This window comes from Neomonachus schauinslandi, chromosome 3, assembly GCF_002201575.2.
Source record: "Neomonachus schauinslandi chromosome 3, ASM220157v2, whole genome shotgun sequence".
Classification (NCBI taxonomy): Eukaryota; Metazoa; Chordata; class Mammalia; order Carnivora; family Phocidae; genus Neomonachus; species Neomonachus schauinslandi.
The window spans coordinates 133,348,636-133,364,485 of record NC_058405.1 but is presented as its reverse complement, the minus strand read 5'-3'; the positions used below and the strand labels follow the sequence as shown (position 1 = coordinate 133,364,485).

At 37.1% G+C, this 15,850-nt stretch overlaps 1 protein-coding gene across 1 annotated transcript in view; it reads left to right on the top strand.

Moving 5' to 3' along the window:
* Nucleotides 1-15,850, top strand: part of SLC25A12 (solute carrier family 25 member 12) — a 102,476-nt gene that overhangs the window by 20,917 nt on the left and 65,709 nt on the right. The window contains exon 4 of the mRNA XM_021702972.2: nt 8,566-8,681. Coding sequence (XP_021558647.2) covers nt 8,566-8,681 — 116 coding nt within the window. The remainder of the gene's footprint in view (nt 1-8,565; nt 8,682-15,850) is intronic.

Here is a 15,850-nt window from a genome sequence, read left to right as displayed (position 1 = left end):
TGCTTTCAGAGTACTCGTATCTTTTCAGATGCTTTTTTTGTGACCATTTGCTCTGGTCCATCTCAGTAAGTGTATTTTTTTTTTTGAAGCTTCATGTGGTTCTCCCAGACTCAGGTGCATTGTTAATGTGGTTGAGTGGAATCAACGGTTAAGTTGCCAGAGTAGATGAAAGATGGGTTTTGGCTAGTGAAGTATCTAATAAGGTTGATAATGTTCACTTAAAAACAAACCTGTTGGGCGCCTGGGTGGCTCAGTCATTAAGTGTCTGCCTTTGGCTGAGGTCATGATCCCAGGGTCCTGGGATCGAACCCTGCATCGGGCTCCCTGCTCCGCGGGAAGCCTGCTTCTCCCTCTCCCACTCCCCCTGCTTGTGTTCCTGCTCTCACTATCTCTCTCTCTGTCAAATAAATAAAATCTTAAAAAAAAAAAAACCAAGCCTGTTTTTCTTTGTAAAAGGTGAATCTTTTTTTTTTCCCCTCCCCCTGAATGGTAACTCTTTTCTATTTCAGATTTTAAGAACTTTTTAAGCTTACTTTTTCCCTCCCTTTGGAATAAGTCAGATTGGGATTGGATAGGAAATCTGATTCAGAGAGTTAGTTCATAAAAATTAAATGAGTTTATGAAACATACAGGTTGTTTCTGAAAGCAGAGAAAGGTGGAATTTTCTAGAAGCACAGCAATTCTTTTTATTTATTTATTTTTTTTTTTAAGGGGGATAGGAGCACAGGGAGAGGGAGAAAGAGAAGCTTAAGCAGGCTCCACACCCAGTGTGGAGCCCAATGCGGGGCTTGGTCTTACAACCCTAAGATCATGACCTGAGCTGAAATCAAGAGTTGGACACTTAACCAACTGAGCCACCCAGGCACCCTGAAACACAGCGATTCTTAACCTCCTATTCATGGCTTGTCTTCAGGGGTTCCTGAACTTGCTGAAATATAATGCTAAAAGAGTGAATTTGTACCTGCATTTTTCTGGGGAGAAATCCCAGGTTTTCAGGAGGGGGGGTTTATGAATTCAAAAAAGGTTAAGTATCCTTGTTAACGTTTCTTTAATACTTGTAATTTAAGAGAATCAAAAGCTTTGATATTGTTTAATTTATTCCAAGTAGTCAACCCTTGCTCATTTAACATTTAAGGAAAATGAGACCTAGAGAGGTTGATTGATTTGCCCAATAACACCAAATTCTCTTTTTAGTCCATTTTCCTTCTTATAATCATTTTTTTAAAAAATGTTCTCTCCCCCCCCCCCCCCCCCTTTATCCAGAGCTGTGATGGAAGAATAGAATAGTGCAGTTGGTACATTTTTTTATAGCCCTGAGAGATATTCATTGGTTTTACTGTAGTTGGTTTTTTTTTCTTAAGATTTTATTTATTTATTTGAGAGAGAGCAAGAGAGAGAGAGCATGAGCAGGATGAGGGGCAGAGGGAGAAGCAAACTCCCTGCTGAGCAAGGAACCCAATGCAGGGCTCCATCCTGGGACTCAGGGATCATGACCTGAGCTGAAGGCAGATACTTACCAACTGAGCCACACAGGCGCCCCTCTGTTGTCATTTTTCGATGAGAATCTTATAGGTACAGATAATTTGAAATAGCATCACATAATATTGTTTATAATTACCCAAGACCCACTCTCAATTAATAGAACTAGTATAGGCAGGCCTAAGTGATTTAGTTAATAAGTATGTGGGAAAAGCAGGTTTAGGAGTAGTGAATACCATACCTTTTTGTGCTCTGGACTCCCCCACCCCCTGCTCCATGTTTTCTTAGCATGTAAACTGCCCCTCTCCTCTTCCCCATTCCCATTCCTCCAATAGATAGTAAAATAAGCAGGAGTGTTTTGATATAGGTGTTTGCTGTGCAAAGCCATGTAGAAGCAACATTTTATGGTGTAAAATAGCATGATGGGTTGTCTAAAAGTAAAGGCCATTAGCCAAGTATTTGTGAGATTGTGGCTTAAACTTTGAAGATGTGGTTATATAATGAAAAGCAAAATGATTTTATGCATTAAATGCAGGTTTTGGGAACTATTATTGTGTGACCTGCTCTTAAAAGTTTAGACAGTTGCTTGTTTGAAACTGTAACTTCTAGAATTGTAGTTTTTATATTTAGCTCTAGTCAGAATTTCATCTGGAGGCTCTATTCTCCTATAATGTGTCAAACTATTATTTTCCTCTCAGTTTTTCACAACTGTTTTCCTTTAATGTTCTACATACATATAAAAATATATTTTTTTAAAAGATTGATTTTAGAGACAGAGAGAGAGAGAGCACTGGGCAGCCGGGAGGGTGGAGGCAGTGAGGAGCGGAGGAGGAGGGAGAGAGAAAGCCAAGCAGACTCCCCACTGAGTATGGAGCCAGATGCAGGGCTCTGTCAGCACCTGAGATCATGACCTGAGCCAAAACGAGTCGGATGCTTAACTGACTGTACCACCTGGTGCCCCAAAAGGAAAAGTATTCTTCATGCATATAGAAAAACCTTTCATACAGAAATCTCGGTTGTTCTAAAAATTGCAAAATTAACATAATGAAATTTTATTAGTTTCCACTTGGTAAATTTAAAAGGAACTTTGTAGAAAAATTTATTTTATTATTTTTTTTTAAAGATTTTATTTATTTATTTGACAGAGACACAGCGAGAGAGGGAACACAAGCAGGGGGAGTGGGACAGGGAGAAGCAGGCTTCCTGCTGAGCAGGGAGCCTGATGTGGGGCTCCATCCCAGGACCCTGGGATCATGACCTGAGCTGAAGGCAGATGCTTAATGGCTGAGCCACCCAGGGGCCCCTGTAGAAAAATTTAAAACATGCAATTCATAAAATACATTATTTCAAAATTATAAAATGAATATATGTTCTTTGTAAAAAGTCAAACAGGAGGTATGGTAAAAATTGAAGGTGCCACCTCATCCTCATTAAAAGAAAACCATTTATTAAAGTATGAACTAAGCAATGGTTTCTTCACCCCAGAGTTAGTGGCTTGTGGTTTGCATTCTGTTCAAATCTTGGTCAGGACCTTCTAACAATAGGGAACTCATTGCAGGATATGGGGAAAAGAGCCTTAAAAATTATTCTGGAACATGTTTGCTTTATGTTCACAGATAAACAGGCTTTTCTTGCTTTATGAAAATTATAGTTACATTATCATGTGGTATAAAATGCCTATGGGCTAAAAATAGATAAGGGGCATATCAGAGAGACGTTGTCCATGCCCCCCCCGCTCCCTACTTCTTCCCAGTATTTCATAATGAAAATTCACTTATATACCTACCGTATTCTACCATTAACATTTTTCTGTGCTTCCTTTTTCATATATCTATCCCTCTATTTTTCCATCCATCTTATTTTTTTACACATTTCAAAGTAAATTCCAAATATTGATACTCCTTAAATATTTCAGCATGCATATTATTAACTGGATTTCAGTATTTGTTTTGAGTGTTTTCTTTAGATGTAAAATTTACACACAGTGACAAATATTAAAACTTAAAGGTACATTTGTGGAGTTTTGATAAATGCATATCCCTGGGTAATTTCAGGTGACTTTTTTATTGTATTAAAATATATGTAATGAATATAATACCGTTTTAACTATTTTTAAGTGTACAGTTCAATGGCATTAAGTATGTTCATTTTGTTGTACTACCATCACCACCATCCATCGCCTCCATTGTTTTCATCTTCTCCTACTGAAACTCTGTACCTTTTAAACAATGAGTCCCTGTTTTGCCTCAGTACCCAGCCCCTAGTAACCTCTATTCTAGTTTCTGTTTCTAATGCGTTTTACTATGCTAGGTATTTCATATAAATTGAATAATGTAATATTTGTCTTTTTGTGTTTGGTTTATTTCACTTAGTCTGTTGTTTTCAAGATTAATCCATGTTACAGCATATATCAGAATTGCATTCCTTTTTAAGGCTGAATAATATGAAGTGGCTTTTTTTTAAGTTGCTGATACTTTTGTGTTTCTTTTTTTTTGAAGATTTATTTATTTGAGAAAGAGAGCGTGCGCAAGCGTGATGGGGAAGGGCAGAGGCAGAAGGAAGAGAGTCTCAAGCAGACTCTGTGCATGGAGGGTGGTTGGGGGTGGTGCTGGTGGCTGGATCTCACCACGCTGAGATCAGGACCTGAGTCAGAGGCTTACCTGACTGTGCCACCCAGGTGCCCCTGCTTTTGTATTTCTTAATTGACCTTTCTTCAAATAAATTGCTCTGTGTAGCAAAGGTAACTGTGAGTATTGTGAATTGGCTGTGTATCCCCCCAATACCTTCTTATAATGTCTACTTAGTACAAACACCAGGTACCCTTTCTATTTTTCATCTATAACTTTAAATTTGGGGAGGGGGCAGGAATACATGCACTGAATTGAAGGCAGGAATTGAGAATCTTCCACTGACTTGCTGAATTTCTTTGAGCATATCACTTGACTTTGGATTTTCTAAGGTCCTTTTGGATTTGCCTTTTTGAATATACTGATAGAGAAATGTATATATATATATATTTATTTTTTTAAAAAATTATTTATTTATTTATTTGAGAGAGTGCACGTGAGCCAGGGGGAGGAGCAGAGGGGGAGGGAGAGGGAAGAGGAAAGAATCCCAAGCAGAATGGGTGTGGAACCAGACTTGGGGCTTGACTTCATGACTTGAACTGAAACCAAGAGTCTGAGGCTTAACTGACTGAGCCACCCAGGCACCCCAAGAAATGTAGATATTTAAAGTCCACAGACTTTATATTTTAGAGAAAGTTCTACTTAGTTGGAAACCTACATGAGGGTGGTTGTAGATAACTGATGGGCCCTGGTCTCTCTGAAGAGGCGGCTTCTGCTTTGGCCCCAGGGGGCTGGTGCTACATGGGATGAGAAACATGTTGCCCACGCTTGCAGTTTAACAAGAGAAACCAGAAAACTGGATATTTGTGTGAAGTACTTACGATTTCCTAATGTTGACAACTAATGTAACTAAAAAAATTATACTTTGCCTGCCAAAGAAAACATGTGTGGGCCAAATTCCGTCTGCCAGCCAACTGTCTATAACCTTTGCTAGTTAAGGAAAAAGTCTTTTACCTCTTCTCATAAATACAGAAAGTTTTGCTACTGAGTATGAAAGGTGTTTGAAAGCTACATATTCTGTATTTCAGGGTGATTGTATTTTTGATGTTAGATTCCTGAGGCTGTTTTGGAAAAACCAAGATGTTATGGATTGTGTTTTTTAATCCATCATCAACCTAGTTACTTTTTATTTTTTAAATTACTCTTATTAGCAAAAGGAATAATGCTAAATAATGATAAAAATTTCAAACATTTCAGAAATACAGACTGTAGAAAATGAAGGCCTTCTCTAAGTCCTCCCCTATATCATTATTTTATTTGTGTTATATATTCTTATTAAAACCACATATTACTGGGCGCCTGGGTGGCTCAGTTGGTTAAGCGACTGCCTTCGGCTCAGGTCATGATCCTGGAGTCCCGGGATCGAGTCCCGGAGTCCCTGGATCGAGTCCCGCATCAGGCTCCCTGCTCGGCGGGGAGTCTGCTTCTCCCTCTGACCCTCCCCCCTCTCATGTGCTCACTCTCTCTCATTCTCTCTCTCTCAAATAAATAAAATCTTTAAAACAACAACAACAACAAAAAAACCCCACATATTACTCTTTGCTTTTTCGGGGTTTGTGGATGATGATACCTGATATGTTATAACTTCATTTGTTTTTACTACTCTAGAATTTGTGTAATGATAACCACACTTTGGAGTTTTATTATAGTTTTTAGTAGTACACCAATGCATAAAGTGTATTATGATGTGTGACCTGATAAAGTTTGATTATTCTTCTTCCCAGGATTCATTAGGCAATCAAGCTCCTAATTTCATCAAAGATTCTTCAGCAGGGGTGCAGTGAAGGCATAGTCTTTAGTGTCCTGAATACCACCACCACAAAGGCCTTTTCCTCAATAAAGGGAAAAGGCATAGAATACACCATTGCTTTGGATATGATGTAACTTGTGTAACTTAAACATATTTCAAAGTATTTTATTTAATAGAAAATGAAACTTTGAATGTAAAATATGTCTTTGATGAGTGGGGGCATAAAATGAAATGGAAAATGTAGTCATTCCTAATACTTTGTTGAGAAATATGGCTCTCTAAAAAGTCTTGTATTCTAAATTGAGTTTATTCAAGAATATTTACAAGTTCCTATCCTGAATCAAACCTGTGCTCTGTGACAAGCCTACCTTCTTGCAGGGAATTAGACTTTATTTTTTATTTTATTTTATTTATTTTTTGAAAATGATTTTATTTATTTATTTGTCAGAGAGAGAGAGAGTGCGCACAAGCCGGGGGGCAGCCAGCAGAGCAGAGGCAGAGGGAGAAGCAGGCTCCCCGCTGAGCAAGGAGCCCAATGTGGGACTTGATCCCAGGACCCCGGGATCATGACCTGAGCCAAAGGCAGATGCTTAACCGACTGAGCCTCCCAGGCGTCCTGGGAATTAGACTTTAAACAGTGAATTACATAATTACTTTAATAAAAATTTTGCAAGGGGCACTAAAAATGTACAGTGTGCTGCTGTAGGGGTGTGAAGGGTATGTAAAGTCATCTGGGGACTCTGAGATGGTTCTCTTGAGGAAATGATACTTGAGCTGAGCTATGTAAAGATGGGTATAAATTAAATGGGCAAAGGTTTGGAGATGGTGGGATGAATCCAAGGAGAATGAAATGGTCCTGAGTGGAAAGATCATGGATTTAAGAATGAATGGGTTGGAGTGCAGAAGAACAAGGGGGAGGTGTGCAGAGATCAGATTCTGAAGGACTTGGAGTCACGTTAAAGATTAGGTCTGTTCCTTTCTATAGGGTGACTGTAAATGTGTTGTCTAAACCAGGCCATTTGAGAATAAAAGGCAGCACCATTACTAATATAAATAAGCAAATAAATTGGTATATGTATTTATATATTTATAAAAACAGATTTTTATAATGCTGTTACTTGGATACTAGTCACCAATAGCAGCAACAGGGTGTGGGATCTTTGCAGCAAGCTTGCTATGGAAGATGACTCTAAACTAGCATATGCTAGCTCTGTAAGATCATTGAAGGTGGGGTGCCTGGGTAGCTCATTTGGTTAAGTGTCTGGCTCCTGATTTTGGCTGAGGTCATAATCTCAGGGTTGTGAGATCGTGCCCTAAATTGGGCTCTGTGCTGGGTGTGGAGCCTACTTGAGATTCTCTCTCTGTGCACCTCTACCCCCTACTCATGCTCCCCCCCTAAAAAAAAGATCATTGAACACAATTTTAGTATAATTTTGACCACCGGCTAATTTCACAACCCTGAGTATTCTAGGACTCAATATGTTTTAGTTTTCTCCCCTTTTGTTTTGAATTTTCCTTTAAAAAATGTATTTTCTTTAAAAAATTTTTTTTGAGTAGGCTCCATGTCCAGCGTGGAGCCCAACATAGGGCTTGACCTCATGACCCTGAGGTCAGGACCTGTGAGCTGAGATCAAGAGTAGGATGCTTAACTGACTGAGCCACCCAGGCGCCCCTAAAAAATGTATTATTGACATTTCAAACATACAAAACAAACTAGTGTAGTGAATTCAATATCCTCATCACCAAGTTTTAGTAATTATTAAAATAATTATTATGTTTGTTTTATTTATACCTCTTCCCATTCTTTCATCCCCTGGATTATTTTGAAGCAAATTCCAGATGACATATTTTGTTTATAAATATCTGGGTATATCTCAAAAAGATAAAAAAAATTACCAAACAAAACAAATCTCCTCAAAAACATTAGTATCAATGTCTTAATATCATCAAGTATTTGTGTTATATCATTATTACCATTTACTAATTTTCTTATAAATTAAAAAAAATGTCTTTGCTTAAATCAGAATCCAAATAAGATCTGTATCTTGTAATTAATTACTATACCTTTTAGGTCTTTAATGAGGTTCTCCTCTATATCTTCTTTCAAAGTTGTTTTTTTTTTTTTTTCCCAAGTACAGAATGTTCGCCCTGTAGTTTCCTACAGTCTGCATTTATGCTGATTGTGTTTCTGTGGTGATGTTTAACATGTCCTTTGTCCTTTGTATTTTCTGTAAATTGATTATATGGAAAGCAGTGGGTCTTAACATGGTGGGTTGGCAATTTGCAATTTGGTGGGTAGAGGCCAGGGAGGCTACTAAACATGATACATTGCCCAGGAGGCCCCCCCAAACAAAGAATTATCCAGCTTAAAATGGTACTGTTGAGTGCCACAGTTGAGAAACTATGATCTAGAGACTTTATCAGCTTCCAATTTAATTATTTTTGGTTTAGTTCTTTCTCTTTTTGTGATTTTAGGAGTGATTGATTATTGCCCAGGTCCATTAATTTATTAGGGACTCACAAAAGGGTAGTATTCTAATTCTTTCATTCCTTTCTTCTTTCTTTATTATCCGGAATACCTCTATAAAGAGAAATTTCCCTTTTTCAATTATTTGGTTACCCTGAGCTGTAGCATATATTAAAGGCAGGTTAAATGCCTGGTATTTTCCTTTTCTTTACCAATCAATAACATTTTATATTTTATTCCAGATTGATCTCCTATCAAGAGTTCTTGGCATTTGAATCTGTTTTATGTGCTCCAGATTCTATGTTCATAGTGGCTTTCCAATTGTTTGACAAGAGTGGAAATGGAGAGGTGACATTTGGTAAGGAAAAAAAAAGATTATAAGGGATAAGTGAAGTCAGTAAGGCTGGTGCAGTCTTTAAATGCTAAATCTAGTAACTGCATATAGATTGCTGCTTATTTAGGAGCTAGTCAATATTAATTTCCTAAAAGAATTTACACAGATAAAATTAAAATGGTGTATTTTCTTCAAAGCTTTAGACTATTGCAAAAAAGTAAGGAATCTAGGAATGCCTTGCTCATTGAGTCACTGACACTTTTACATTCCTAAAATAGGTGGTGTAAAATTTTCTTGTTCTGGGCTAGCCTGGGCAAAATTCTTTATGAAACAGACCGTGAACAACATGGAATAATCATGTCATTCTTTAAGGAATTTTTGGGTAGAGAGTGCAGAGCTTCTCAATAGCAGTTTGGAAAATTGCTGCTTTGTCATTGTAGCACCAAGAATGGAACTGAAGGAGGGAGTTGAGAATAGTTAGCATTCTCTAAACCCCCATTATAGTTTTTTGATTTTAGGAAACAAGCCTAGTACGTTGAAATTGATATCTGTGTTAAATGTAGAAATTGATACAAATCCTTTGGTAGGCACATAATTTAACATAATGTCATTGTTTGACAAGCATATAAACTAGAATTTCTATTTGTAGCCATGTGTTAGTTTTTAAAGATGCTTATTTGTGGAAATTAGTTTGTGTTTAAAGTATCTGCTAATTTTTCTGACAACAGGCTTTTCAATAAATCAATGCAGTGTTTTCAAGGACCTTGAACTCTCTTCCCTTTTTTTTACATTTACATTTTTTATTGTAGTAAACACAAAATCTTAACCATTTTTCAGCATGCAATTCAGTAATGTTGAGTATATTCTTGTTGTTGTGAAACAGATTTCCAGAACTTTTTCACCTTGTAAAGCTGAGCTTGAGTCCTTTTATGGTGTGAATTGGCATCAATATGTGATAGAAAAACTCTTGAAAATCAAGCTTTCCCTGACTATAGTGCTAAATATTTAGTCACTGCAGTATTTGTTATATAAAAAGCATCCTTCAGTTAAACTCAAAGGAAGAAGTGTCACTGCCATGGAAAGAAGGTATAGGTATTCAGAAGAACCAGTGGTGCCTTTACGCTGGTTTTAGTGGGCACATTTTCTAGCTTGGCATTGACTGTTTCCTTTTGCCCATTGACCGAGTTATTTTCTGTATAAGAAGATTTTCCCAAATAAATACAAGTGCAGACAGAACTCCTTAGGTTTTTGCATCTCTCTTGGCATGCTTCCTGCTTTGGTGCAAGCTCTGGCCATTCTGCCTCCTAAAGAAGGTTGACTTTCCCCAGAAGCACCTAGATTCTCTAGTTTAATGTATAAAACCTTTATCATCTCATCATTCAGCATTTACCCTGGACCACGAATAATGCTGCATTTTCTATTTTCAGTAGATACCACATATTCTCATATGTCTCACTTCCAAATGTTGTGCAGCAGTGCTTGGGAAATACCTTGATACACGTATCTGCATTAAGAACAGCATACTTGTGCTTCTAGCATGTGTCCATTGTTTAAGAATTAGATTTCCCAAAACCAAATTGTGGTTTCTTTTGTCCCACCTACCTTGGTATCTTGGTTCTTTGTGTCTCCTCAATTTGATTGCTTTTCCCAATTTTATTTTAAAAAACAAGTCACTCAAGTCAGTTCAGCCAATAGAATAACAATAGAGACTCATGCCAGTGTTGATTAGTAGATTAAAATGAGTATAGAAAATAGCTGAGTGGTTTATAAACACATTTATTTCATGCAAATGAAAGCTTGTAGTTATTAGATCCCAACTTTAGCATTTTAAAGATCTTTTGTTTTCCCCAGACTATGATGTATGAGTTAGAATTTTAAGAAAATATAATTAAGATTAAAAACCAAACAAATCTGTTTGCGCTGTTATAACACCTGATATGAACTGAAGAACATAAGCCCTCCAAAACTCTGCTTTCATTCTTCTGCTTCATAATCTAGAGATAGAAAGATTCTTATGGAATGATATAAAGCTGAACGCCCTTTCAACATTGTTCTTGGAGTCCCTGGCCAGCTGGATGGTTGTCTTGATGTTCACGTATTTCCTGGGACCGTAACCATTTTCCCTTCCTGCCTTGCCTCCCTGGTTTTGAGGATCCATTTTGGACAAATTTTCTTAAATAAAAATCATAATGAAGGAGAGGAAATTTAATTTTATATTTTTAGGAGGAAAAGCATTGAAACTGTTACAAATGCCATTTAACAAGATTTCTAAGGCCTACTCATTACAGGCAGTTCAAGACGACAGAATTTCAGCATAAGGAAATAATTAACTTGGAGTTTATTTTTATAGGATTTTGGATCTGTGATAAAGGTCAGTTTTCATGTTTGTATCCACTTAATAAAATGAATTATGCTTATGTATTTATAGATAAATGCTTAGGTAAAAGGAAATTTTAGATCCATAGTAACTCTAAATCCTTTTCACTAAATGGCCGTATGTTTTCTAGTTTGGAACTTGTTTATAGTTTTCTCTTGAGCACATCAGGAGAGAAAGGTGGGAGAGAATATTGGATGCCAGGTGTAATGGAGTGGGGAAAACTGTTATGCCATCGATATCTCGTGGACTATGATGATGATGTTATCTGTGTATTTGTATATATTGTTCTCATCTATGCTTTTTTTTAGATATGCTTTTTAATACACATCAGATTAGATACTTAAACTGTGTACATTTTTGAAAGTATATAAATAGAAATATTGAACAACTTTACTTGAGTGCTGGAAAAGTTTTGTTTTGTTTTGTTTTTTTAATTGTTAGAGATGCCTCTACTTTGCGGGAGAGGACTTACACTGAGACCTCAATAATCCATTTCAGAATATGCAAGCTCAGGAGAGGGTTCTGGAGTTTTTAAAAGAGTGAATAAAACCGTTAGTTGTTTCCTCTTCAATGTTCTTTTAATAAAACTTCTAATGCATGCTGTGGATAATTACTTACTGGCTTGTTAGATTATCTGTTATTGCCTGGTGGCATGAGCCTTGTAGAGGCCGCTGCATGACTGGGGTTTGCTAGATACATTATAAACTTGCCTTGGTGTCCCTGCTAGCCACTAGTGTACTGGATATTCTGCTCGATAGAATTAGGTTAAGGTAACCTAGATAACCAGTATACTACATTGTGTTCTCAGTAGCTGCCATGCATTTGTCCCACATTTAAAAAATCAAAGCCTATTGGTTTAACAAAGATGTAATCCTTCTAAAAAAAATGAAACCCAAACTCCTGTGTATTAACTAATAAATGAATATAAGATACATTATACAGTCTAAGTTTTCTATTAAAATCTCATCAACATTGTGTTCCAAACTGCTTGCCTAGGGATGGGAACTCTTCAAAGTGAATTTTTTTCAAGGGCCTGTCTTCATCTCCTCACTGTAAAACCCTCAAAAGCAGGGATTTCTTTTGATTTTATACTGTGTTTGGTCATCATTAGATATAACAAATAAATATGTGTTCCATTTGTGCCTCTAAAATAGGCACTTTTTCTATGAAGGGAAGAATAGATTGGGTTTGGCATAACCACGACTGTTATTAAAAGGTTCAGGAGATGGAAGTCTAGATATGAAAAATGTACCCTCTCTCATGGAAACAAAGCTGTAGAGATGGAGTAATATGAAAATCTAATAGTAACAAATACCTAGTTTAATCTGGTAAGAATTAGAGCTTCACTTGGGTGTTCAAATTGAATCAGGAAGAATTTTGAGATTCCTTTCAGATACTACAGAGAAGGTCGTATTAATACTCAAAGCTACTAAAGTAGCTTAGTTTGAGGTAAAAAAAAAAAAAAAAGAAAAAGAAAGGATATGGCTTTATTAGTTTTTATGCCATTTGGTGATAGACTCTTGAAGCATCTAGTTTCTATAGTAATAGATGCTCTTTAAGTGTAAACTTATCTTTCCTGAGAAATGGACCTTCACATGTATTTGGCAAAAGGACTACTTTATTGACTGATTGTGTGGTAGTCCCTTCTGGAGGTAGGTAAAGGGTTAATAGAAATACTTTCTTGCTTGGAAAAACAGAGGAAGTCACCTAGGAAACTAATGCCCTACCTGGAAATACAACCTAGCAGTCTGGGACTGAGTACATGCTACGTTGGTTGGGACTTCCTCTGCTAAGTTCCTGTTGTTGAACTTTTTGTTGTTGTTTGTTTTCCTTTGTTTTCCTTTTTGGTCTCTTAGTTGTTCCTCTTCTTTCTCCCCAAGTTTTCCTTCACTGAAAAACTCTTTACTTCCACAAGTCTCGCCATTGTTTTTGTTCAATTATACACAAGGAATTCATTGTTTTGGTGGGAGTCCTTCTAAAAGCCTCTCTGACTTCACTTTAAGAACTGTGCAGGTGAAATTCAGCTATTGAGGATTTCTTTTTTTTTTTTCCCTGACAATAAAAATGTTTGGTCTCAAGCCTATTAAGTTGGAAGCAGTGGCTCCTGCTGGGCTGGAATCCTTGGAATCAGGATATCGTTGGGCTGATGGTAGGTGGGCTGTGTCACAGGGCTGATGGCTTGTATACCTACAGGAGGAGTTCTCTGGCCACACCGTTGGTACAGCAGCTCCTTCCAGGCTCATTCATGGAACAGGCATGGCGGCAGTCTTGGAGAAGAGTGCCAGCCCCGGTCAGAGGTAATTTTGTACTGCAGAAAGGTGAACAAGACCAGTAGGAAGCTCCCATAAGGACCAGGGGAGGGATGAGGGTGGATGAGACGGGGAGACACAGTGTGGGCTGATGGGGAAATTAAAACCTCTATTAAGACATATTTACATAATATATATGCTTCAATGTGTATTTCATCTAGTCCTATTATCATAAGTGACTGATACAGCTAAACTGACTAATGTTATACGTCTGTGAACATTTTTACTTAATCACAGTTTTCACCATTACCTGCCTTCCTGACAAATTGTGCTCCTTTCCTTTGAGCAAAGAGAACATAATGACAGGCTACTTTTGTATCTGTCCCCAATTCCCTTTTCAGAGGAATTATAAACCTTCTCTTTCATAAGCCCATGCTCTGCAGGAAGTGAAAAAGTGGTCTATTGTTTTCTATATGTCAGAAAACGAATGGATTCCTATATCCCATAGCAAAACCAGCCTAGTATAAAACACTAGATCATGATCTTGCTGCATAAGATGTGACCGTCATAGCTCTTTCATCCAGGCCAGAACTATGGCCACTGAAATAGCACTCCAAGGAGTGCTGCTTAGAACCAAAGACCCTTGTTTGCCACTGGAAAGACGGGATTCTCTCTGGGGGGAAAACTTGCTATGTAGTTTCAGTTAGATGCCCTGGGAATATTTGAGATTATTGGGGTTTCCTTTCATGTCATGCAGAACTTGATAAAACTGGGTAAGGTAAGAACAGCATCTCTGAGCTATTGCCTCACACACACAAGTAGAAGCTCCCCAGTTCTGGAGCTTTTGCATAACTTTTTTTTTTTTTTTTTGGATAAGCACATCCTGGTAAAGTAGTAATTATGAATTGGACCTTAAAACAATAATTGTACTAATTATCTTTGTAAGCTTCTTGAATTAGCCTTAGGCAGTTGGTAGTGACAATAATAACAGAAGGGAAGTGGGACACATCAAGAGGTGCCAAAGTAGGTTGGAAATACTGTTATTCCTAGTAACTATAGTTGTAGCCTGTGACATCCTTAAAATAATTAAAAGTGTCTGGGGGGGTGGTTAATAAAATACAGCACATATTAATGGTCATAATAAAACCATATACAAAGCTGTCAATGACCACTTTGCGAGAAGTAGGAAATGTTGAAACAAATACTCATGGAAAAGGACACTTCAATATTTGGGGAGATTACTATGAGTAATTTGAGTTATCATTTTAATTGTTTCAAAGATATTCCAAGATCTTATTTAGAGGTTGTTAGGAAGTTTACAAAATAGGATTTTAGTTAAAGTTTTTTTTTTTTTTAAGATTTTATTTATTTATTTGACAGAGACACAGCGAGAGAGGGAACAGAAGCAGGGGGAGTGGGAGAGGGAGAAGCAGGCTCCCCGCAGAGCAGGGAGCCCAATGCGGGGCTCGATCCCACGACCCCGGGATCATGACCTGAGCTGAAGGCAGACGCTTAACGACTGAGCCACCCAGGTGCCCCTAGTTAAAGTTTTTATTATAGAACTTTTTTTTTTAAAGATTTTATTTATTTATTTGAGACAGAATGAGAGAGAGAGAGAGCTCATGAGAGGGGGGAGGGTCAGAGGGAGAAGCAGGCTCCCCGCCGAGCAGGGAGCCCGATGCGGGACTCGATCCCGGGACTCCAGGATCATGACCTGAGCCGAAGGCAGTCGCTTAACCGACTGAGCCACCCACGCGCCCCTATTATAGAACTTTTTTTGAATGTAAATCAGACATTGTAGTTTTGGTTCATAAGTATCCATTTTGTGATAGTAGAAAACAGTTTTCATAATTAAGTAAACTTTCATAGTTTGAAAGCTTTTGAATCTTTCATTATATTTGATTAGTTCACACTAATTTTCTAATATTTTCTGATTATATAAAGGGAATGCAGTTTTATTCCACCATTATATAAAACTTCTCTAGGTAGTAGTATGTACATTTCTTATTAAATAGTTGAGTTTTAGAACTTGTGACCTTTAAAATAAAGGTTATCATAAAATAACTTATTCCCTTTCATACTCTTAATATTTAAAAAAATATATATGGTAACTTAAGTTATTCTATTCTGCTTTCGATTAATTTCTTCATGTTTCCTTAGTTTAACACTCTGTTAGACCTTAAAAATAAGAAATTAAAGTAATTTGGGAATAGAGCAGCTAGTTAATTAAAGGAGATTATAAAATAATCTTTGCTGATCTCTCATATTTGGCTCTAAATATTATTTGTAACCCTTATTATTTTCACGACCTTGTAAACTTTAACATATTTTACAACTGTTGAAATTCCGTGTAGATCTAAGGGTAAACTTTTGTATTGGTTATAAGCCAGGATCCCATGAATTGCTACTGAGTTAATTCTTTTTGTTTTTAGAAACAAAAACCCATATATTTAATATGGGTTTATGGAAGGTGAAAATAATTTAAAATGGTTTGAAAACTCTGACACAGTATTGCTAACTAGGCAAGAAATAAATGCTACATTCCATCTGAAAGGAAAGATGAGAAT